Below are 23,912 nucleotides of genomic sequence, written 5' to 3'. Positions count from 1 at the left end.
ACAACAAAAACACCTCTAAGCAAAGTGTTTCCACATACCTATTCCCACCATCCTCTTTTCCCGAAGGTTCCGCGTGATACTTTCCACTGTTCTGTAAAACCATTCTGCTTATGACTCTATTTCCATTTCAGATTTTGATGGACAAAAATAAGTGTTCCCGTATTATTTATTTTTGGCGGGAACACGAAACTAGGTCAAAAATGTATGACGTCACGAGTAGCCCTTCGTTTTTAATAATTTTTTAATTGTGTTTATAGAACTCAATATATTTGAGTAACTATTATAATTAAACCATGCTCATATTTCATACATTTATCATATATATTTTTATATATGACGAATTGCAAAAAAAAAAAACTTTATGATGGCGGAAAAAGCCGAAGCTGAAGGTCACGACTTACAACATGGCGCTATCCACGGAGCAAAAGGCCGCAGTGCAACTTTCAAGGTAACGTCAATGTTTAGTTGAGTTGAAATCGAGATCTACATGTTTATATAAGCTAGAAATAATTTATGACTAATATCAGCAAATATTTTATGTGATGCTTTCTGTTTTGTTTGTGACTTGTCTAATGGCATTGACAGCACATGCAGCATTTCAGCACAGCTTTTTTTGTGCTGTGCTGTAACGGGGAAAATACATTCACTCGACCGGGTATCCAACCCAGACGCTCGCTTATGTTAAAGTTCTTAACCACTGAGCTATCGAAGCCGGATCTATCCCTGCCAGTGACTTCATCCCCCCACCAAATCCAGAAAGACACAAAGCAGAAGAAAAACACCACTGAGAGTGAGAAACGTAGGCTTCATTCACATGCAATGTCTATTTTCTAAATTCTATTTTCTATTCGCGGTATGTCTTATGATCACGGTCTGTGCCCTGAATATCCCGCGGCGTAATTACTGGCAGCACGAGCCAGTTACTATAAGATACTATAAGTAACTGGCTCACGCTGCCAGTAATTATGCCGCGGGATATTCAGAACACAGACCGTGATCATAAGATACCGCAAATAGAAAACAGATTTTTAGAAAATAGACTTTCCATGTGAACGAAGCCTTAATACCTTGTCGCCAATGGCAATGAAGTGATATTGGGAGAAAGTACCTGATTCGACTGGGGATTGTCACCAAGCTATCAAGCCTGTGTCTACCCCCCCCCCCCCCCCCCCCCAATCGATACATATCAAAAGCGTCAATAAGAACACAGATCAAGGGATTGAACACAGATACTCTCTTATTTTGCGAGTGCTGTATCACCAAGCTATCAAACCTGGGTCTACACCCCCCCCCCCCAATCGATACATATCAAAATCGTCAATAAGAACACAGATCAAGGGATTGAACACAGATACTCTCTTATTTTGCGAGTGCTCTATCACCAAGCTAACAAACCTGCATCTACAACCCCCCCCCCCCCACCCCCCACCTCTAATCGTTACATATCAAAATCATCAATAAGATGGCCAAATGTAAATTTCTTGCTAGGCTATCTTCAGCTGAGCAACTCTGGGGTAGAGCACAAACAACACAGCAGTTAATTAAAATATTTGAACATGAGTGCTAGTGGAAGATCATTCTAACTAGCGGTAATTAAGTGTTTTCTTTACTAGTTTTGACTTACCAGTTACATGAACAAAATCACACCACTGTGTTGCTTAACTTTATGTAAAATAACAAATATTTCTAAATTTTCTTCCAGATTATTTATCTTGCGATGTTCCCCAGGAAGCTATATAACAAGAGCAATTTCTACCAAGAGCACACCAGACTGCTTTAGAATTTCTTTGCAAGTCAGGTAAGGAAAAAAGAGCTGCTTTACTTCAATCATCTGACACAACACAGGACAATGAAAAATTGGTACTTTTGCAGTATCCCCCCCCCCCAAAAAAAAAAATATATATATATATAACTGTAATTGTTAATGCTAATAGAAATAAAAATTTATTTCTGTGGTAACTTTGATCAATGTCTCTGTTATTCAAATAGATTAGTGTGGAAATTTGCTTACTTAATTTTTATCGTTTTTAAAGAAACCAAGTTCTTTGACCAACAAGATTTCAGCAAATTTTTGCCCCAGCAATAACCTCAGCTCACGTGATATTGGAAAGTTTCACGCTAAAAACATCTTAAAATTAATAAATGAATTGCCAGACTAATTTATTTGAGAAGTTGCTCAAAGTCGCCACACAAAATAAATTTAGAAAAGATATTAAATATCTCAGAGTTATATGACGGGGAAGGGGAGATACTGCAAAATTGCTGAAAATTCTATTTCACAATTTCACCTTCCTGAACAAGGATACTACTTTCTGAACAAGGATACTACTTTTAAAAGACCATCTTTGCCTTAACTTTTCAGTTCAGGGCCACCAGTAAAGAAAGTGCACGTAGACCATCGTATTTTGACTCCAGCCAGGCAGGAGAAGCTGGCGAAAGAGAGAGAGAAGCTCATGAGACGATTAGAAAAGAATGCTGGTCAGAAAAAACCTATAGAAGAAGTGGACAACTGGCAGCTGCAGTCCCAACTAATGTATGGAAAGCTTTGTTGATTTTTTTAAAATTTACTTTTCAAATTAACGTGTAATTGATGAATGATTAGGAGATAATCAATACAAATGTTAAATACAGTTTGTTAGGAGCATTGCTTATCGCAAGAACAAAAAAGTGTGCTAATTGTTTTTTTTTTTTTTTTTTTTTTTTAGAAATGCATAAAAAAGTTAAAATTCTGAAAAGTGAGAAGGGTTCTTTTTTAATCAGTGGAATGTTTAAAATTTGTGAGTAATTGTACAACCAAAAATATTAAAGGGATAACAACTGTTCGATTAGTTATCCATATTTCACAATAAATGCATTGTAAACAGCTCATAGAAATATAATAAATTCATTGTACCACCAAAAACTGTAGATAAGGCAATTTTTCTAGAATTTGTGCTTGCTATCATATCATGTGATCTCCATAGATGGCTACACTTTGTAATAATCTCTTAAGAGAATATTACAGAAAACCAGAGAGTGACTTTGAATGTAGAAATGGATTAAGATCAAACAATAGATACAAAGTGCCAAAATTTAAGACCGACAGATTCCGATGCTCTTTTTTTCCATATGCACTTTTAAATTTCCAATAGTATTATGTTGTCTTTTATCCTCAGTACAATAATTTTAAAGTTCAGTTAGCAGTCTTTTAACTCAGTTTTTTTCAAGCATATATTCATTTTATTTTCATTATAACTTTCTTAACACTCTACATACAACTTCAACCCACTGGGTTGCAATCTTAATAAATTATTATTATTATTATTATTATTAATAACCATTGGGAAGTATGGGGAAAATTGTCCTTTACCCAGGAAAATCCATTTTTTTGGCCAAAATGACGAGTTGTTATCCCTTTAACTATCAGAAAATCACTTCAGAATTTTTTTAAACTGCATCTGTTTGGTTTTATTATCGTCATTAATTGTGTTTTGTAGGACGAGAGCACGATGGTCCGTTATCACCCCAGAGGCACAGGAGACGCGTGCTGTTTTACTACGAGACTGGAGCAGATACAGATTTATTGAACACAAGAAAGTTAATAAAGTGAGTGTGTTACTTGAACTAAGGAGCCCTTTATGGAATGTAGGTCTGAATATAGTTCACAACAAATTTTGGGGCCTTCAGCAGTCTTGTGGCATATTTTGACTACTGGCAATGACTTTCCAACAGATTTTTTTATTGGCTCAATACATAACAAATACAGGATAATAAAAAATTCACATAACATTCACTCACACTTAGAGAAATACCTGTAATTATATACTTTCAAGGCCATGTTTTCCTTCACTCGGTAGTAGTTAGACTTTTCCTTTGTACTCTTCCAAGTTATATGTTTTTTATATTTACTATGTTATTTATTATATTTCATATTAAATTTTTAGGCGATTAACATAGCTAGAGCATCTAGAGACAGGGCACTCCAAGAGCTACAAAAGGAATCTGAAGAATTATATCAAAAAGCTATACAGGTGAGTTTGTTCTTTCTTGGTACAATTAGGACACAACAATTATATATATATATATATATATATATATATATATATATATATTTTTTTTTTTTTTTTTTTTTTTTTTTTTTCTTTTTTTTCCATGCCTTCTTGGATTCAGTGTTTCCCCAAGGGCAAAAAATACCCTTCCACATTCATATCAGCGATCTTTTTTGTAGTTGTATTTGTAATAACTTTCTATTGACAAAGCCATGTTAAGCATTTTAAAATGTCCAATCCTTAGTAGCAGCTGCACACTACACTGCAGCAACGGCGATTAAAAAATTAACACAGCAACATAAAGCCTGTCAGATAAATAGATCTGTATTTCATAATTACAGATACAATGTGAAATATTACAAAAAAAAAAAATTTTTTTTCAGCCTGACAAGACGTTGACACCGTACACCTTCAAAGGACCCAAACACTCCCCGCCCATCCCTGGATACCAGCCAGAAGATGGCTTTTGGGAGGACGCCACTCCGACCTATGAAACGCCAGAGGAATTAAAACAGTTTAAAATATAAGCACCTTTACATTCAGTACTGCATTGGATTGGATCGGAAATGTCTGACATCTGAATTCAGCAATTTGGTTATGACTAGAAATACGGATTGAAGAACTGAGGGATTTTTAATAGGGAAAAAATGTAAGAAACAGACACTGGGTTTTAACAGGAAACAAAAATTTCAATTCTGGGTAGTCTTGGATTTGAAGTTGGACTGAAATATCAGGCATCAGCACTTGCAGATCTCCCTTGAAGTGGAAATATAGGCTGTGGGCAAAATTCCAACTTAAAGTTTTCTTCTTATTTCCCAGCAGTTTCCAAGATCAACTATTCTCTTGAATTGAAAAAAAAAATTGAATTCAATCATGTGATGAAGTAATCATGTATCAGAGAAGAATAGATTTGAATAATTATATGGTATAATTGCTGGGAATTTTCATCATTGGAATTAACGGTTATGTGGCTCAGATAAGAAAAAAAGCTTTCATTATAGCTGGTACTGAGAAATGCCAGATAAAGCACAGACACATTTGGACAAAGGTGCAAAACACTCTTTTCAAAGTGCTGAAGCTTTTTGTACATGCACAAAGAATTATGCTATTTTCATGATATGTAAATAGTCTGAAGATTGTCATGTGCAGTTATGCAATATAAGTTGTTAGTAGCGCGCTCTCTAAAAAACATAGAATTTAAAAAGAAACAAACATCTCAAAGCTTGCCTAATTATGAAAAGTTGAAATGTATATGATATTTCATTTGTTATCACAGTTAATAAATTTATGAATTACTGTCATTTTGTTTATTATCAATGATTTAAAATTTTCAATTCCTTATAATTTGGATTGCAGTCATGCATGACAAATTCATTGTTGTATGTGGAAAGTTAAATCATTGTTAATAAGTGAAATCTTTTCTACAATTCCAAAAAGTATGTTCATCATGTTTATTTATCTGCTGATAAGATGTCATTTTATATAACTTCCTGCTTAGTTCTCTCTCTCTCTCTCTCTCTCTCTCTCTCTCTCTCTCTCAACTTCAGGTATCTCGATAATCATCACCTCGTACATAATTAACTGGTCAGCAGCAGGTTTGCACCTGAGGGTTAATTCAAAAAGTACTCGTTGGCGTAAATCGCTCTAAAATTAGTAAACGCACTGCACCTCACCAACTCACTCCGCGTGCGTAATGAGCAGATATGTAAACTAGGGCCACCCGTGGAGAAACGCTCTTGCCTCTCTTAAATCTCAGAACACTGATATTTATCAGCAAGAACATATTCCTGTGCGTTTAAGGTAATCAGCAATTCAGGACACGCACAGAAGCGGTTAGATATTTTAGCCAGAACGGTAGCTTGGTTGCGGAGAAACGTGTCCCTGAGAAACGATGCTCTGATATTGATCCGTGGAAAGTTGAACGGCGACGGAACAAATTCTTACAGCATAGTGTGAACAAACATTTGAACGGTTCACGGTGTAAAGACACGCTCGAATTGCCCGTGCTTTACTGGACGCCTCGGTGACAAGTGGTTTAAGTACGTGTCTTCCTCATTGCAGAATTTTTTTGACTTCATGCTGACTATTGATAATTAATATTTATTTCTACAAAAGGGAGAAAAACCGTCATGATGGAGAAGAGGAAAGGATTCCGAGTTCGCACATGGGCAATGACGTAAGTGGTACATTGATACACTGTGAGAAAAGGGACAAAAGTAAGGGGGGTAAGGGACAAAAACGAGACATCTTTGGCTATAATATAAAGCCAAAAACATATGGTTGGTTCATTTACTTCAGACAACATAAAATGTGTTGGACGACTTTTGTCAATGTGATTCCTTTACTAAAAACAGGAAAATGTCACATAAATAGTAATAAGAAAGTTGTTTTTATAGATATTCCCCACGTTTTATTAAATCTATTCATGCATTTAAAATTCCCTTTGCCAAGGAAATTTATTTATTTATTTATTTACTTTTTGCCTCCGTTTATCTGTTTGTCTGCTAGGAACATCCTGGTAAAAGCTGTGAACGGATTTAGAATAGATTTTCAGAAACTGTCGAGAGTGGACCAAGTGAGAAACGCTCAGAAACTGGTGGTGATCCATTTAAGAACTATTGCTTAATTATGAGTTAACCATTTCTCTGTTTGTTAGCAACATAATACAAAAGTTGTGGACGGATTTTAATTTTTTTTCTGGAAATGTCGGAAGGCGACGAAGTACCAAACGCTTGAATTTTGGCGATTATCCCTTTAACGAATCAGTTTGTCTATCTGATAGCAACATTGTTCAAAACACGTTATGGATGGATTTTGATGAAATTAATAGCTTGCATATGGAATTATCTATATTTTGGTGGTAATTAAGTAATTAGGTTATTAATCAATTGATAATAATGAGACTAAAGCTAATTGAATAGTTAATCAATAATAAATTACTTATAATGAGCATTGAGCAGACTCTCGGGGCTCTGCGTTTTCTGAGAGCTTTTATAGTTTTATGTAAAATGACATGATATAGTCCATGATGAAATCTACGTTGTAAACAAATAATCAGCATCAAGGATTATGTGACTTTTACCCAGCAGCCACAAAAACATGAAAGGTGTTACTTAATGTAATTATAAATGATATTGAGCTTCCTTTGCCAGCCAGCCCACTTGGGGACAACGCTTTGGTTTCAGTGGGGTTTGGACTTGCATTCCAAATGGGCCCCAGGCGTTATTGGTCCATGATTTCAAAGGGGTTACAAATGGGGCAGGTCAGGTTCGGGCTGGCCAGTCATCTAGAACGACATAGCATTTCTGACCTTGACCTTCATGACCTCGTTTTCACACAAGGGAAGGATCCCAAGTGTCTGGTTGGTTTTGGTCATGGGTTCCAGAGGGGTTCCAAAAGGGACAAGTCAGGGGCCCCAAAGATGCCCCAGTGGGGATTGATCATGGTTTGACATGGTTCCCAAACTGATTTTATTCATGGGATCCACATATGGATTGGTTATGGGTTCCACACTGATCCTAATAGGATTTGGTCATGGATTCCACGCGGGTTTAATTTTGACTGACCTTGTACAGCTGCTTCCAGACTTGGTCGGCGGATGGGGTGTGTGTGTGTGTGTGTAGGGGGGGGGGGGAGAGAGAACTGGTGTTATACATTACTATGACCCGCTTGTAACCCAAGTGAGTCCATGGATAGTCCGCGAAGCCAATGTTGACTAAGTCAACTGGTGTTCCCATTTATCCACTGCAACCACAGCATGCAGGGTGTGTTGGCTTGGTGACGTGCAGGTATTTACATGTACATAGCTACAGATATGAATTCTTTAACGCTGTATTACAGACATTGACGCACTAAGTATGATGCGTTAGGCTTACTAAGCGGACAAAGTAGTTAAAAGGTTTTGGTACCAGTATGTCAGCCTTACATTGTACAATATTGCGTTTGCATTGATGCTATTCATTTTAAGAAAGGCAGATTAAGATGGAAGGATACACACGCTCATGTGCGCGTCATACCGGAGGATATGCATCATGTTAATATGTGTTATGCATTAAACCATTTAAAAAAAGGCCATGTACTCGTATCTTCAATCAGGGAAAACCCAATTTTATGAAGATAGTTTAATTTATTGAATACGTGGCTGTTGTGGTTATATAGCACAATATATTACAAAAAAAGCATTCAATTTAGTGATAAAATAAAATAAAAAGTGTTCAAACTTTTTACGCACCGACAAAATATCACTACGAGTTTGGAGTCAAAATTGATATCTTTTTTAAAATTGAAATTGTCTATGTGATGACATAACATTTCACCAAAGCAGCCAGCGATTGCTGCAAGAAGTGAAGGCAACACTAGAGGCTTTTAAAAACTGTAACGATTGTTTACACAAGTGCGTCTGTACATTTAAATAGTTTATACGTAACCTACACAGGTTCCCATTAAATGGCTAATCGTTACCTTTGCCTCCAGCCACCATTTGCCGTCTTCTACCGCATCTCTGGCGTTCATCGCGGGTGGTTTTTACCAGATTGAGTAAACTGTACATTTCAATGGGCCTTCATTTTGACTTGATTGTTGTTGAGTATTCCATCAAAGTTAAAAGCACCAGTAAACCAACATGTCATTGTATGCTCTTCAGTATGGAAAATTCGTGCGAGTTTTATTTCTTCACATATTTTAAATCCGTAGCAAGATGTTCTAGTATTCTTTCAAAACATTCTGACAAAGCTCATTTTGGTTTATTTTTCAAACATGCACTTATTTTTTACTTTTCTGATGATATCTTATGGTGGTTTCTTTGCCTTTTGATGGCTGTTTTTTAAGTAGTTTCAAAGGATTTTCCCCAACAGTTATCAACTTAGAACCAAATTTGCAGCATCTACTGCTAAGACCTGTGTGATGCTCCACAATGATAAGAAAATGAAATAAATCGAAAATGGATATTTTTATTGTCGACTGCCTAGAAATGAACCAGCCACTACTTGTGATACGGCAGAAATATCATCTTTCACGTGTCATTAATTGCTCGCAGACTTCTCCAAAACTGAACTTTCATTACATCGATATTGATGTATAGGGGGATGCATCCATTATGCTGTAAACAAGAAAACAAAAACGAAAAAATAAGAAAAAATTCCTTTATATTCTTATGCCAGGCCTATTCAATGTGGTAATTTGTATAAGTATTACGTACTATCTCAGTTCATTTTGTGGTTGCGATGTCCAATCACAGGAAACCTGTTTGGCGCCACCTTCTGTTTATTCACCTCAGTTTCAAAAGCGTAGACCACATACAAGTAAGATGGTCTTTTAAACTAAAGCTTATATACAAATTGAAGGTTCTCAGTCTGTGATGTTTTCGCATCCTCGGACCCCGCTTCAAATAATCCTAGATCTGCCCCCCCCACCCCCCAAAAAATGTATAATAAACGACAAGTAGCAAAGCCAAGCAATTTGACACGTAGGTCGAATTTTGTGGCCTTAAAAAGACTGGTCACGGAATATTGCTTCACCCAAGACATCATAAAGGAAGCACAACCAAAAATAAAATTAAAAAAATAAAAATATATATATATATATATATATATATATATATATATATATATATATATATATATATATATATATATATATATATATATATATATATATACTGGAGCTTGCTTTGAACGGTTCATGTACCTCTACAATGCTTGGAAACTATTTTCGACCGAATTCATGCTATTCTCGACCACTTTTTAGCAAATAGAAGCTGTTTTGATGACGTCGTTTAGTTAGAATCAATTTATGTCTAATGGCGCCTGTTGCGTTGGCCAATATTACCCTAAATAATTGATCTTCATAAAGCTACATGCCGTAATTGAAGGCAAGAAACGACCTATGTGATTTACGATTCGTTCCTAGTTTGTCTGAATGGAATATGATCTACCGTTACAAGAGAGGTTTGCCTCCCACCCCCCAACTCTTCTAAATTAAAATGGTGGACTTACCCCCTCTCTTATCTAGCAGTGAAAAAGACTGAGCAGAACTACTACAAAATGCCCCAAACTTTAAAATGCACCATATTCTCCAGCCAGGGAGTGTGTGTGTGTGTGTGTGTGTGTGTGTGTGTGTGTGTGTGTGTGTGTGAGGGGGGTTGAGGGAGAGAGAGAGAGAAAGGGTATTTTTGGTTTGAAGTTAATAAACCCTACATATGTCAGTCTGGAAAGTCTTTAAGTCGAACACGGTCTAATTTAACCCCTAGTTATCCCCTATTGTCCACAGTCTAAATTGGCCGGAATTTTAAACCCTTCCCCAGTATGTCCACAAGGTAGCCAATCGTCTGCGTAAATACAACCCTTTGGGTGCGTTTTATAAGCAGTGGCTCAGAAACGCTACCAATCGATGTGAATTCCCCCCGGAATGGCGTCTCTTGGGCTCCAAATACGGAATAGATCCGTTTTCAATTAGACTTATTTTGTGACAAGTGCACCCTGTGATTCAGAGTTTTATAAAAACCCACTTCCACATTATCATTATACCAGACCCTCTTCCAGGCTGCTTTGGTATATCATAAGATGGTCAATTGGTAGTTAGTTTGATTGATTACAGGGTGACCCGTTATGGTGAGGACTGGTAACACACAGGCGACTATAAATCTGATAGTAAATCAACGACAGGTACAAAGCTGTTTTGTATATTTTCTTACAAAGACCATTCTCGTAAATCAATTTAAAACACTGTATTCAAACGTGGGTTTCTAGATTTTTTTTTTTTGGGGGGGGGGTCCACAGGTCCAAAGGTTCAAAGGTTCTGACAAGTTGGTTTGAAAGAGACACATATAAGTAATAACATAATACCACACCTAACTTTTATTTGGTATTAATAGTTTTTGGCAGCCACCTTGCACAAATGATTATCAGGGCTCAGTCTTGGTTCTCTTAACATACTTTCAAATCGCAGGCAATTTGGTCAATTGAATTTTTTCTTTGGCAAAATAAAGTAACAATACGCATATGCGCAAACAGTTTTTTTTTTTTTTTTTTTTTTTTTTTTTTTTTTTTTTTTTTTTTTTTTTTTTTTTTTGCATAACGATTACCACCATCCTTAAACTTTTATTGTCTATTAATAGTTAACACTAATTTTATGTTGTATTTTGGGGGGAAAGTGGAGTATTTTATGACACTGAATATTTTCTTCGTTAAATATTGAATTTATATTGAACACTTATAGATACTTACATATCTTTGGCGGCCATCTTGGAAAGAAGGTCGGCGATGGTCGTGAAGTGCTGGTTTTACACCAAGCAATGCTTCCATTAACATTTTGAGCAATCTGAACAAATTACATGCTTTCAGCACAAAAATGAATTATTGGCCGCATTTTGTAGTCAATAACACTTGTACTTTTTGGTTCATTACTTGGAAAAATAGCAAAGTTATTGACTTCTGTGAGCTATCTCACGCACATTAGAATTTACAGTGGATATTGTGATTTCGGAAATGTCATCTGAAACGTATGAGCAAGTTGTTTGCGTCTTCACATGCACAGTAACAAATACGCATATACGTTATATAACTCCTCTCTCTCTCTCTCTTTCTCTCTCTCTCTCTCTTTCTCTCTCTCTCTCACACACACACACACACACACACACACACACACACACAAAGAGAGAGAGAGAGAGAGAGAGTTATGAAGAATCTTCCAGTATAAGAATGGAAATCTCGACGGGTGCCTGCTGAGCTGACATTTTTTACATTCAGATATAGGATTTAGTAGAAGATGCCCAGCAGTGCCGTTTTTTCCCTTAAATATGCTTTACAAATGATTGTATAATCACACAGTAAGTCCAAACACTGTTGATGACGAACAAAACATCACATTGCATTTTGAGCTACCTACGGGGTTATACATACATGCATCAACATTAGAACAGAGAAGAATAAAACGACTTCTTTGTTCCTGGGCTGCAGACCAAGAACGAAAAATGCGGTTCCGGGTGTTTGAAGAAGGCGCCATTTAATTGTCCCGCTGCCCTTTCCCCTTGCTTCCACGTAAATGAAAACTTTTGAGTTGATAAATGTTCCCGTCATTGGCGTCACTTGGTTCCAAAATGAAGGTTATATTTATGTTGTTGATGTCGTTGGTACGTTACGTAGGTAGTCATTAAGAGAGAATTATCCTATACACAGCAATGTAAAATATAGAAAATAGAAAAGATGATGGAGATCTGATTTCAGTAGTTTTCTGTATTGTTTTTATTTTAATTTACACGTAAGCATCACAGGGGCATTAGGACATCTAGAGATGAGGGACGTTTTCAGCCCTCCCTTTCCGATCCTACTTCCTCCAATACCACCCACCCCACCCCAACCCATCCCCTCCACGAACTGTATATTTCCCCCCCCCCTTCTCGCACCTACCCCTCCCCTTTCCATGAACTTTAATTCCACGTCAAACTTCAAACTTCTTGAAGCATTCGCAGCATGATGAAAGTTGGAAAACGATAAAGGCAGTAATTAAGGACATCTTGTTTGACAGGTCGATAGATTAAACATCGTTTAAATAATCATTCCAGCAGCAATGGTGAAATGAATAGAAAAAAATGAAATAATAATTTTAAAGGCACAAAGCGAAAAGCAAGCAATGACAGCAAAGATATTTTGCTAGTCTAATAAAGGAAACACATCAGACAAACATATTCGACCAGAGCATTCAATTAATTTCTGTGATATCCCAAGAAAGCCCAAGGAAACATCCCAAGAAAAGGAAACCTCACGAAGATATACGATTAGCATCGATATGGACATTTTATTATATCCAAGAATGACGCAGGGTCAGAGATTCCATTCGATTTTCTGTTCCGCGATGTTCCCTTGGCACCAAGACGATTTAATGTACAGCGCCTGTCCGTCGTCTTGGGACAATTATTCTCTGGTAAACCAAGGACGAACATTCCCCCTGAAATGCAGTGCGAGGTGATAAAACGAAGCTGGAGGCAAATCTGTGTAATTAATTTCAGTTGACGCGAGCGCGTGGTCAATTGGTTTTGTTATTTTTGTTATCTGTTGCTCATCTTTCGTGAAAATGAAGCGAATGAGGCGGTTGAAATGCAAACAGCCACTGGAAGGGCACCGATACATACATCTTGCCGATTTGTGCTGTATCTAGGTCTGATTTGCTCAATTTACCAGCTGCACCGTGACTGACTGATCTTGAGTTATTGTGATCTAAGCATCTATGCCAGGCCTGGAAGCGAGGGGTGGGGAGGGGGTGAGGGTGAGGGTAGAAAGAATAGCCCTTTCGACCGGGAAATGCCAACTTTGCATCAAAATTTGAACCAGATTCTATGCCATTTTCAAGTCGGTAGGTAAAAATGTCCACTTTTCATAAAAAGAATCCAATGTGAAATGCTGTCTACAAGCCTATGTGCGTTTTAACAAAGGTACTACTGTTAATAAAATAAACAAACAAGGAAACAAACAAACAAAAACAAAAAGACCATATATCTTTTTATTTATTTATATTTGTTTTAAAATACCTTCAGTAAGTATAAGAGAATGGAAATATTTATTTATCTATTTATTTATTTATTTATATATTCATTTATTTATTTATACATTTATTTATTTCATATTGGTTTCTAGACGAAGCATTTAGGCAACCGATGATCCTCCTTGATAAGGAAATATTCCTCTCCACAGACAGAATAACTTCTGATTTACCGATTTCTATCAACATAAAACACTCCAAGTTGCAGCAATGTGACATATCCAATACACATTTCGGAGTATAGAGATATGCAGTTGCCTTAATCAGTGTTTATTATCTCAAGTTATGTTCACGTGAGGCTTCATTCAACCTTGCTTGTTCCTCAGTGTTGCCAATAGACAAAATAATCAACCATCGTTTTTTTTTCTATTGCCGTTTTAGCAAATTGATTTAACGAGACATGCTTCTGATAAAAATAGGTAATGTTGGGTTTAAACTCAAGTAGTTTCCATGACCTGGTCTAGCTTAAACCACTATCTGAACAGGAACAGTTTCTAAAGATTAACCTTGTGTGAACGCTTCTACATTCTATACTTGCTTTTACAGCTGCAAATTGTGGCCTCCTACTCGTAGGGGCTTTTTTTAAAGAACTGGAGATAAAAATTGAGCTACCTGCTGAATCTTTTATCAACCAGTAATGCGCATGTATTGTAGATCTAAAGTAAATGGACGTTCAAATTTTCAATAACAGACCTGCATAGATAAAGGTTAAATTGCGTCATGAAAACAAGAATGCGCCAGCTCAGCGGTGGTCCACCTTGCACGATAACTCAAAGGTAGCCTTGTATTTTTAAGTTTGGTTAATGGTAAAATTTTCTTAATAGAATTATCAGGAAGGTATTACGGATTTATCTGAATCATACGCACAAGCAAAAGAGGCAGAATTCACACAGCAACTGACCAACTTTTAGCATCAATCGTTGACTTAACTGAGATTTGGCCGAGCACCGTGTATTGTTTGCTACGCAGCGACATGGAAGCTTGCAAATATACTATGCCCCCCCCCCTCCACGAACGAATGAAAACACCAAGATGATCAACAATCAATTTTTGATAACCGTTGATAAAAACAGTTCCAATGTACAGACACTCAAAAGCACGCACACACACGAAAACACAATCAAACAGGCTCGCTGGAACATACGTACGCACACACTCGCATTCACAAAAAGCAGCATAAGCATGCAAAGAGCGTTCCAAAATAAAGCGATCACAAATGAAGCACCAGCCACTGTGGTAGGCCACGCTGGCTGCTTCTAATAGCGTTAACTTAAAAAACTGGTTTTGGCGGAAGACTGGAGGGCGGAAAAAGATACCCGATCAATACCTTTCTCTTTTTAACCTAAATGTTAACAATACAAGCCATTTTATTTCTTTTCCAACTGTCTTTTAAATTAAATTTTGTAGTTGTCTTTTTGACATCAGTTTATGTTAAAATTGAATCATTCTGTCTTTTTGAGCGACCCGCTGTTTATTCAGACAGGGCGTTCCGCCATTTGTCCTCCCAGTGGTGTCTTTTTACCCTAGGTTTCAGAGTTAAACGGACAATAGATATATAGCACTTGTCGGAAACAATGTCACTGCCAATTCATCGAAACTCAGGGTGAGTGTTTCTAAGCCCTGATTGCCGACCGCGTACATGCTCTGTGTCCTGCTGCGTTCCTTAAGTGCCACCGAGTACTGGTAGCATTAGTCTTTAAGTGGTTCTTAACAACTGCTCTCTTGGTTTGGTTGCCTTTTTGCACGCCAAGCACCAAGAAAGCGACTCTCCGCGGTGCGAGAACAGAACTCTCTTACTGTACATAATCTGTTTTGGTTTTCTTTTGTCTTAGGATGCACTGGCAATTCAATTGTAGACAGAATAATAAATAAATCTTTTATGCATTTTTTTCGGGGAAAATCACAACAGAATCGGTCCCAAATGGATGCACGGCCTCACGTACATGTTTTTGTTATTTGTTGCGAAGGTATATTGTCAATTTTTTTGGCCGAACATTGCAATTGGGTTAATTGAAATACGGTCCTTATAAGGGTGTGTGAATGTGCCACTTTTATCAACTATTGAGTCTAACAGTGTCTCGTATATCTGCAGTTTAAAGAAGTGAACGAAAGAATAATCTTGTAATAGACGTGGAAATGGCAAACAAGTAACCAACCAACCCAAGTCGTAAACGAAAATCGAATTTAATTTGCCATTATCTTGTCGCCTATAGACGTTTCTTATTAACATCACGTCAAAATAGAATTAAACTGCTTCTATCTATCTCACGTCAGTACACCAAGAGAGGTTTTAAGTGATTACTGGCTATCCGACCGTTATCAAGTAGTATGTGCGAGTGGAGCAAATAGCGCAGACTTCTTTGCTCCTTTCGAAGCTGTTCTCACGGTCGACTTAAAGTTAAGCGGTTACTGTAAGTACAATATTGACTATGATCTGTGTAACATTATTTTGGTGCCATCCAAATTTAATCTAAGTTCGTTTATATTGCAGCGATATTTAGTTCTTCTGTTATTGTCTGTTGTCCATGTTAAGTACCTGAGGCATGTTAAATTATTTTATTTATTTTGTTAAATCGTTTATTTATCGTTACTCTGTCAGTGCGTTAGAGCCTTAATGTAAAATTGTACAAAGATAATTTTTGATAATTTCAAGGCTGCGTTCTTCTTGAAAATAGAAAGAGAGCTAGGAAAGGGAGAAAAAATGTGGAAAAAATTATAAAATCCACACCTTAAGAAGCACCAATTAAAAGACAATGTTCATAGCACATGGTTCTTCTGATAAAGCCGAAGCCACAGTGCCAAACGCACCGCTTGTTAAAGCAACTGGAGAAAAAACCTGTTTACAAAATATATTAGAAGCTTTTCATTGTCAGTTCCTTTGTTTCTCTATTTATATTTAGGGTAGGGATTGAATTCCGTGCACGTGTGAACTCAGATCGATTATTTTCTTGGGTGATTTTCAAACATACACTACACTGTACATGTACTTGTATGTCTGAACAGAATAAAGGTGCCTAACTGCTACAAAGATCGTCTGCCAGTGCGTTGTATACCCCCTTGCCTGTTTGTTTTGCCAATGGTAGGGTCTCCGTCCATCATTGTTCAATTACAAAAGCAATAACTGGTCCTTTGTTTTTGCATCAGACGACATTTTTAAGTGCCTTTTAAGGGATAACTGCGGCTAAAGGTAAATCCAGGCCTACCCAACTACCAGACTCGGCACCGAATGATCCTGAATTCACCGGTAGATCAGACCACACTACCCGTTTTCAAGGTGTGTGTCAGATCGCATTACACAGTATCATACCCTGAACAAATTTTGAGCGGTGATGCAATGCTTTTCAACCCCGCTGAGAATCGTCACTATCACTTCGCGTACTAGGCAAGAGCGGTGTCGCGTCTGATACTGTGAAATGCGTACTGATACACACCTTGAAAACGGGTAGTGTGGTCCGATTTACCGGTGAATTCAGGATCATTCGGTGCCGAGTCTGGTAGTTGGGTAGGCCTGAAATCGAGAGATATGTGAAACATTGGAATTGTAAGAAAAGAAAAAACTTGTGAATGAAGATATAAGCTCATCAGTTAACCGACAGGTATGAAAAATTAATAACTCGGTAGAATTTTGATAAAACCTTTAATCCGGTGGTAGGGAATCTTTTTTACATAAGTCTATTGAAAATTGGTGTAGGCCAACGTTGTTAGAGATTTAAACGGATAGGCCTATGACGTCACCAGCAAAATGACCATACTTTGGCTGGAGACCAACAGTGTCCAGGAACATTATATGATCACATTATGAACAACCAGTTTTATATAAAGACGTTTTAGCCTGATTTAGGCACAATTGATCTGTGTGTTTTACATTATAAGTCTGTGGTACGTTTTCACCTCCACATTTTTGGTCTCTTTTTAATTCCATAAGGTACTCAATTATTGTACGGTATTTTGGTATACTTCAAAAGAACCGGTCTCTACATTGCATTAAAGATACGTAAAGTCTTATTCGCATCATCGATCTGTAATCATCTCAATGACTAATATTGCCAATTACGGCCAACAATAATGTCTCTATATATCAGTCGGGTAAATAATTAATGGCGACCTTGATGCCTTTCCCTCATCTCTTTTTTTTCTCTTGATATTAATGATGCGCAGGAAAAATCACTGTAAGATGGAGATTTGCAGAACAGCAAAATTTGTTAATTAAAATATATTTTGTGTCTTCTCAGTGAAGATATCTTTTCCGTGTGAGCGTTTTCTGGGTTACTTTGGGTGCGTCTGAAACTATTGCACTAGGTAGTTCGATCCAACTCCACGGGGACTCTCGCTGAATCCAATCACATTAACTCAATTACACCCTTGCCTTGTTTCCAACATGTTGTCACAATCACCAACTTTTCTGTATTTTAATCAACGCCAGGAAGAGGCGTGTTAATCTTTTAATTTGATTGCACTCAGCGAGAGTCCCCTCGGAGTTGGATCGATCTGTTATCTAAAGGTGCTTCTATTGGGAATGAGCCCTTAGTTTACTGACAGAACTGGGAGCACCAGTACCATGACCCGTCTTAATCTTTTTCCTTTCTTTCAGTAAAATGCAGGTAGAAGTGCTGAGCCTTTGTATACTTCTAACTCTCACTCACGTGACGGCCACCAGGCACAACCGAGACCCGAACAAAAGGCGGCGCTTGAGGGACGACATCGCTGCATCCGGGGCTTGCAACCTCGAGGTGAGATGTGACTCGGCACTTGTGGATGAAGACGGGCTCGCGGCTGTCCGGCTGCCTATAAGAGGACCGCGAGGAAAACCGGGGGAAGATGGTGAAAAGGGAGAGAAAGGGGAACCTGGGTTACCTGGTGTACCTGGACGGGCAGGTAAACATTGTGAAGTGTCATGTATAATGGATAACGTTTTTGAAATAATGGTCTTTTACACTTATTATTATTATTATTATTATTATTATTATTGTTATATAGGGTGTTCCCTCTGTAATATAGACCAATATTCGGTAAAAAACGCCCCTGTTTAGAAGACCGATATTTCATATAATTTTATGAAAAGATTTTCATGGACGTAAAAGTACCCAATAAAACTGTCAAGGGAGAAGATATCTTGAATTGCGTTCTAGGATGAAATGCTTTCCTGAGAGAAGTACAGTTTTTTCATCTCACCAAACCTCTGCGTTAAGTTGTCTCTGTTGGCTCGTGTGCCACAATTTTCCAATTTAATCATTTGTGCAGCATAAAACATAGGATTTGAATTTGTAGAGAAGCACATCTGTTTTAGGTTAAATATTCTGTCTAATCTTTTGGCTAAAACTGACTTTTGGCGACTTTAAATGGAGATATACATACAAGTAGAATAAGTAAGAGCCTTGGGTCTTGAATGTTACCCAAGAAACCAAACATTTCGCATTTTGATCCAAGTCTTTGTTGTTATACCAGGCAAATCATACCCACCACCGCCAAAAGTTGCATTTTTTGTGGGACTAGAAGAAAACATGGGTCCCCAAGAAAAAGATACCGACGTTGTCTTCGACAATGTGGTCACTAACGTAGGCGACGGCTACAATCCCAAGACAGGCCGGTTCCGAGCGCCTTACAACGGCACATACCAGTTCCATATTGTTATATCGGCTCAAGGTCGGCAAAAGGTGAGCATGTATAAGGTGAGCATGTGCTGTAAGCTACACATACCCATCTAGCGTAACATAGTTCATTGTCCCTTCCTGTAATATTCATATTTGTGTAATTTGCATTTATCTTGGAACCTTATGATGAATGTGCACCTTGTTTTGATCCACAAGATCAGAACCCTGATGGACATACTGGACATACTGCCCTCTTGTTCCACATATTACTAGCTACAAAACGTGTCATATTCTTAGTGGTGTATCTGTTAGTAACGTGCAGCAGGTGTGATCTGGGAGCCACTTCAAAAACAATCGATAGGTGGTGCCACTTGTTCGGACCCATAGCTGCTTTAGTTTTTGCCGTTTTGTCAGTGACAGGAGTTTTTCTCGTTAGCTGATTTCGGCCTTTCGTGTTTGCGATGTGTCCCTAGACAATATCTTCATTTTCAGACAAACTTGACTGATTATGTTCATATTGTAGTATAAACGATGGAACTAATTTGAGGCATGTAAGCATGCCATTTTTTTTATCTTCCGTCACGACTTCATATTACATTTGCTGTGCTGAGTGTGTATGGTCGTTGTCCTTTTATAGCTGTCTTTCTTTCCAGCTTTAATTTTCAGTTTGTGGATGTTAATTGAGTGTTTTGATTTTTAGATACTTAGTAGAGATCATGTTGTCCTTAAAAGATATACTGGTACACGTCTTCCTTGCAGTGTATATTTACGTTGTAACACTAGATATTGTGTGCTCACGCTTGTTTCCACGGTGTCTTGTTTCTCATCACACATTTGATTAAACACTTTGTACATTTGAGCAAGACGGCTATTCCCTTGTCATCCGTTTTGTCTGTCAACGTGTCAAATATACTTGTTTTCCAATTTTCTCTCCACGGAACACTATTCGATTCATCTCTAGTAGCAGCTGGCAAACACGTTGTTTTTTTTTTAGAATCCAAATGCACCATGAAAAAATATTTAATTTTAAAGTTATCATTACAGTTTACGGCACACTCCCCAAGTATGACGTTCGTGTGCATTTGGTAAAAGCAAGCAACAGATCATTTGTGGAGATTGACAAAACGTCCAATTTTCTTTGCTTTAATCTCTGAAATGTCTTCATTTTGATGACAATCTGTGTGACAATGCTTAGGGACAGATGATATAGCATTAAAATACAGGGTTCGTGGTTTCAGGCTGCAGTGATGCTGATCAAAAATGGCGTCATGATCCTAACGGTCTGGGCGGAGAGCATACCCTTCTGGTCCACGGCTTCCAACACCGCCATCTTGAAACTAAAAGAAAAGGACCAAGTATGGCTGATGGCGCTAGGGCGTGCCCCGTATCTCCATGGTTACATGTATACAACTTTTTCCGGACATTTGCTATTTACGAACTAAGTAGATGGATGAACAATGCCAGTCGGCGAAAGTGCTTTTGGTAAATTACACAAATTATAAAAATTGGTATAATATAGAGGATAAATGTATTGAACATTATATATTTTAGACGATACCGATTTTCTGTCTAAAAACTTCAATAATTCAAAGAGCATACGTGTATATAGTTTAGCTCCATGGCGCCTCTAAATTATACAGTTACATGGACTTTTATGTGATTGTTTTTCAAGCTGTCAAATATGTATGCTAGTAAAAAAAGGTTTTACATTTATTTCAGTCATCTTTTTATACATATCAATGAAAAATTTCCTCCATGATATCACGCGTACGAACAATACTAATGCATTGTGATTGTACCATTTTTACTTTTCTCTGTTTTCTCTTTTTGTTATCGTAGTCACGATTTATCATATATTCTCTACTTTCTTAACTGCTCCCAAAATACAACATTTTAAAAAATATCAGCTTGATTTGCGCGTTTCACGTTGTACCTGAGGATGCGCGAGGAGAGTAATTCAATTTTGGCAGAAATATATGCAGCGTATTTCACACTCGTTGTAGAGTCACAGCGGGGTGTATTTGTTTGCAATTCAAACGAAAAATTACCTTGTTACAAAATCAATTTTATGGAGTTCAGTTCGTCACGAGATGACATTCCTCGAAACGCCCTGTTGCTTTATCAATCAAATTAACGATTCTTTAAAATATGCACGTGGTAAAGGGTAACGTTGGTGTTCTCTTTGCTACATACGCATTTGTCATATCCAACAAAGTTCTGGTGATTCCGATTTTTTGCTTCAAAATGTCTACGGGATCGGCCAAAATGCATCATTGTCTTGTAGTTGATTTATGTGTATAACAGAGTCTTTCCACTGGTTTTTTTATTACATCGATATAATGTTAATACTGCCCTTTCATGCACTGCATTATACATTATTAAATATATAAAATCACTTATGTGTCTTGCCTGGAATATTTGACCTACAATTCTAATGTACATATTCCATCCTATTACGTGTAAACTTGGAGTTATTTCAATGCAAATTATGATTATGAATTATAATTATGATTATAATACTACTAAACAGCGAAGAGTTGTGCGTTCTCATTGTGTGTCTCAGCCTTCAGGAGGTATGTTGAGAATATGCCGAGAAGTGTGTTAGATGTGAGTTTAAGCCATAGACCAACCGTAATCACAGCTACGCCATCTATCTGGCATTACGGGGCAGGTAGGGGGAGGGGGTGCACTTGGAAGGTCTCGTATTCAACTGTTAAAGACTGCAACACTGGTATGTGTGCAAGACTTGCGAACTGGTAATGCTTTAGACTTGCGAACTGGTAATGCTTTAGGTCAATTGTAAAAAATTCAGAATTCGAACCACTAGTAAATGAACAATACCATTGGAGTTTTTACCTGCCAGCGTTTTTAATGATAAAATTTCAAGAAGTAAAGTCAAGATAAAGTTAATCTAGGTTTTTTTTTTTTTTGTCATTTAAATGTTTTTTTAATTGCATGACATTATTTTCCTCAAATATATTTAAAACAACAAAATGTTTTAAACATTTGTGTTGATATTATCCGGTCACGGTTTGTGTACTTATTTTTAAAGTGTTAAAAAGTGACATACTGTACATTTGTACCCAATACCTACTAATAAAAAACAGTGAAAACTGCAATGAAAACAAAACCCAGTATTAAGAAATAGCGAAATGATTTTATTCAATTACGTCTCTTGGCCATTCTACAGGCCAGGCAAAGTGGAATTTACAGTAATGTCAATTTATGAAACTTAAATCTAAATCTATCCTATTAACAATCGATATTTTTTGGTAAATTTTTGGACCTTTACAATTTAGCATACATAGTTTACCGTGAGGTGAGAGTAACGAAATCAAAAATGCACCGGAATTTAGTTGACAATGATGAACAAATTTACATTCAACAATAAGATACTTGTAAACTATGTATGAGAGACGGTATATATTTGATAAAGTGTGGCTGACAGCCGGCGGAAAACCAATGTAAATTCAACTATTGTTACACACTGAAGAGACAACTAAATTCATGAAAACTAACATGAGGTAAAATGGCGACAATTGCAATATAAATTACTGCAAGTTAGCACCATGACTACCTATTTTCATGGTGTAATTTCTATATTTTCATGTAAGTATACATTGCTCTATATATATACTTTTTTGAAAGAAATACTTGTGAACAGATTATTCAATTATAACCTATATAGATTTGTAGATTGTTTTATGTTTTCATTGAGAGTCTACATGATTAATTTAATACGGAAATAAACCTTAAAATGGCTGTGTGCATTTGCAAAATCGCATTCATTATGCTTGTGATTCAAAGCAATTATACAGTACAATAAACTTAAACATATGTGTATTTTACCATTACCTTTTTATGTACAGACACAGATGTGTCTGTACATATTGCTGTCACCTGCGTCTGTCGTCGCCGTCGTCGCCGTCGCCGTCGCCGTCGGCGCCGTGCACTTTCATTGTAAACACGATAAGTGGAAGGCAGTTTTACTTTTTGGCTTCATATTTATAGTGCTGATGAATATTGATAAAACGCAGGTCAAGTTCGAAAATCAGCATGATCGGGTCATTATTGTAGAAGTTATGCTGTTTTTTTCACTTTTCAGCATATATGCAACACTGTAAACACATTTCAAGGAAAACCTACAGGCCTGTTGTCATAAAACTCACAGGAGTAATCAATCTTACTTAAACGCAGGTCAAGTTCGAAAATCAGCATGATCAGGCCACTATTTTAGTAGTTATGCTTTTTTTTTACTTGTCAGCATATATGCAACACTGTAAACACAATATAAGAAAAACAAATTGGCCAATTGTCATTAAACTCACAGGAATGGTCAATCTTGCTAAAACGCAGGTTGAGTTTGAAAATCAGCATAATCGGGACATCATTTTAGAAGTTATGCTGTTTTTTTCACATTTCCTCAGATTCAATTCTTAGGCATATTAACAGTCTCATTATTTAACTAATAAGATATGTAAAAGTGTTTGTTTGACATTTCCTGCATCTTTACAACATTGTTAGTTGATTATGTAAAAATGATGGTAAACTTGTTATCGTGTATTGTGTAATAAAGTGTCAAAAATGGAAATAAACTCATATCATTGCAGTTTGTCAGATTCAATCATTCACTATGTTCAGAATCTCAGAATGGAAGAAATTGGACATTTAACACTATTCTATTGATATTTTTCCCATCTCATCAATTTTCTTAGTTTATCATATAAAAATGGCAGTAAACGGTTAATTTTGTTTTATG

General features: G+C 37.0%; 3 protein-coding genes across 6 annotated transcripts in view; 2 read left to right on the top strand and 1 right to left on the bottom strand.

The window, feature by feature from the left end:
- The window catches only part of LOC106165766 (DNA polymerase epsilon catalytic subunit A), a 30,372-nt gene extending 30,158 nt beyond the window's left edge, over nucleotides 1-214 (bottom strand). Inside the window, exon 1 of the mRNA XM_087017362.1 lies at nucleotides 39-214. Coding sequence (XP_086873488.1) covers nucleotides 39-103 — 65 coding nt within the window. The 5' untranslated portion in view covers nucleotides 104-214. The remainder of the gene's footprint in view (nucleotides 1-38) is intronic.
- A 70-nt stretch (nucleotides 215-284) lies between these two features.
- Nucleotides 285-5,329, top strand: LOC106165749 (large ribosomal subunit protein mL40). Its single transcript, XM_013544081.3, has 6 exons — nucleotides 285-448; nucleotides 1,703-1,798; nucleotides 2,363-2,533; nucleotides 3,477-3,585; nucleotides 3,924-4,010; nucleotides 4,412-5,329. The coding sequence occupies exons 1-6, from the start codon at nucleotides 405-407 to the stop codon at nucleotides 4,553-4,555; spliced, it is 651 nt and encodes a 216-aa protein (XP_013399535.2). The 5' UTR covers nucleotides 285-404; the 3' UTR covers nucleotides 4,556-5,329.
- Nucleotides 5,330-5,685: 356 nt separating this feature from the next.
- Nucleotides 5,686-23,001, top strand: LOC106165754 (cerebellin-1). 4 transcript variants are annotated; one of them, XM_087018413.1, is made up of 4 exons: nucleotides 5,686-6,067; nucleotides 18,154-18,437; nucleotides 19,008-19,216; nucleotides 20,377-23,001. In XM_087018413.1, exons 2-4 carry the CDS (start codon nucleotides 18,158-18,160, stop codon nucleotides 20,593-20,595), a joined length of 708 nt encoding a protein of 235 aa, XP_086874539.1. In that variant the 5' UTR covers nucleotides 5,686-6,067; nucleotides 18,154-18,157; the 3' UTR covers nucleotides 20,596-23,001. The 4 variants fall into 4 exon arrangements, with proteins under 4 accessions (XP_086874539.1, XP_013399539.1, XP_086874538.1 ...); XM_013544085.2 differs by having other exon boundaries at nucleotides 5,687-6,204; nucleotides 19,008-19,231; nucleotides 20,392-23,001; XM_087018412.1 differs by having other exon boundaries at nucleotides 5,688-6,204.
- Nucleotides 23,002-23,912: the final 911 nt, after the last annotated feature.

This window comes from Lingula anatina, chromosome 7 (genome assembly GCF_051362555.1).
Source record: "Lingula anatina isolate TDL-2025a chromosome 7, LinAna3.0, whole genome shotgun sequence".
NCBI classification, from domain to species: domain Eukaryota; kingdom Metazoa; phylum Brachiopoda; class Lingulata; order Lingulida; family Lingulidae; genus Lingula; species Lingula anatina.
The sequence above is the reverse complement of the archived record's forward strand: the minus strand, read 5'-3'. Positions and strand labels throughout refer to the sequence as shown.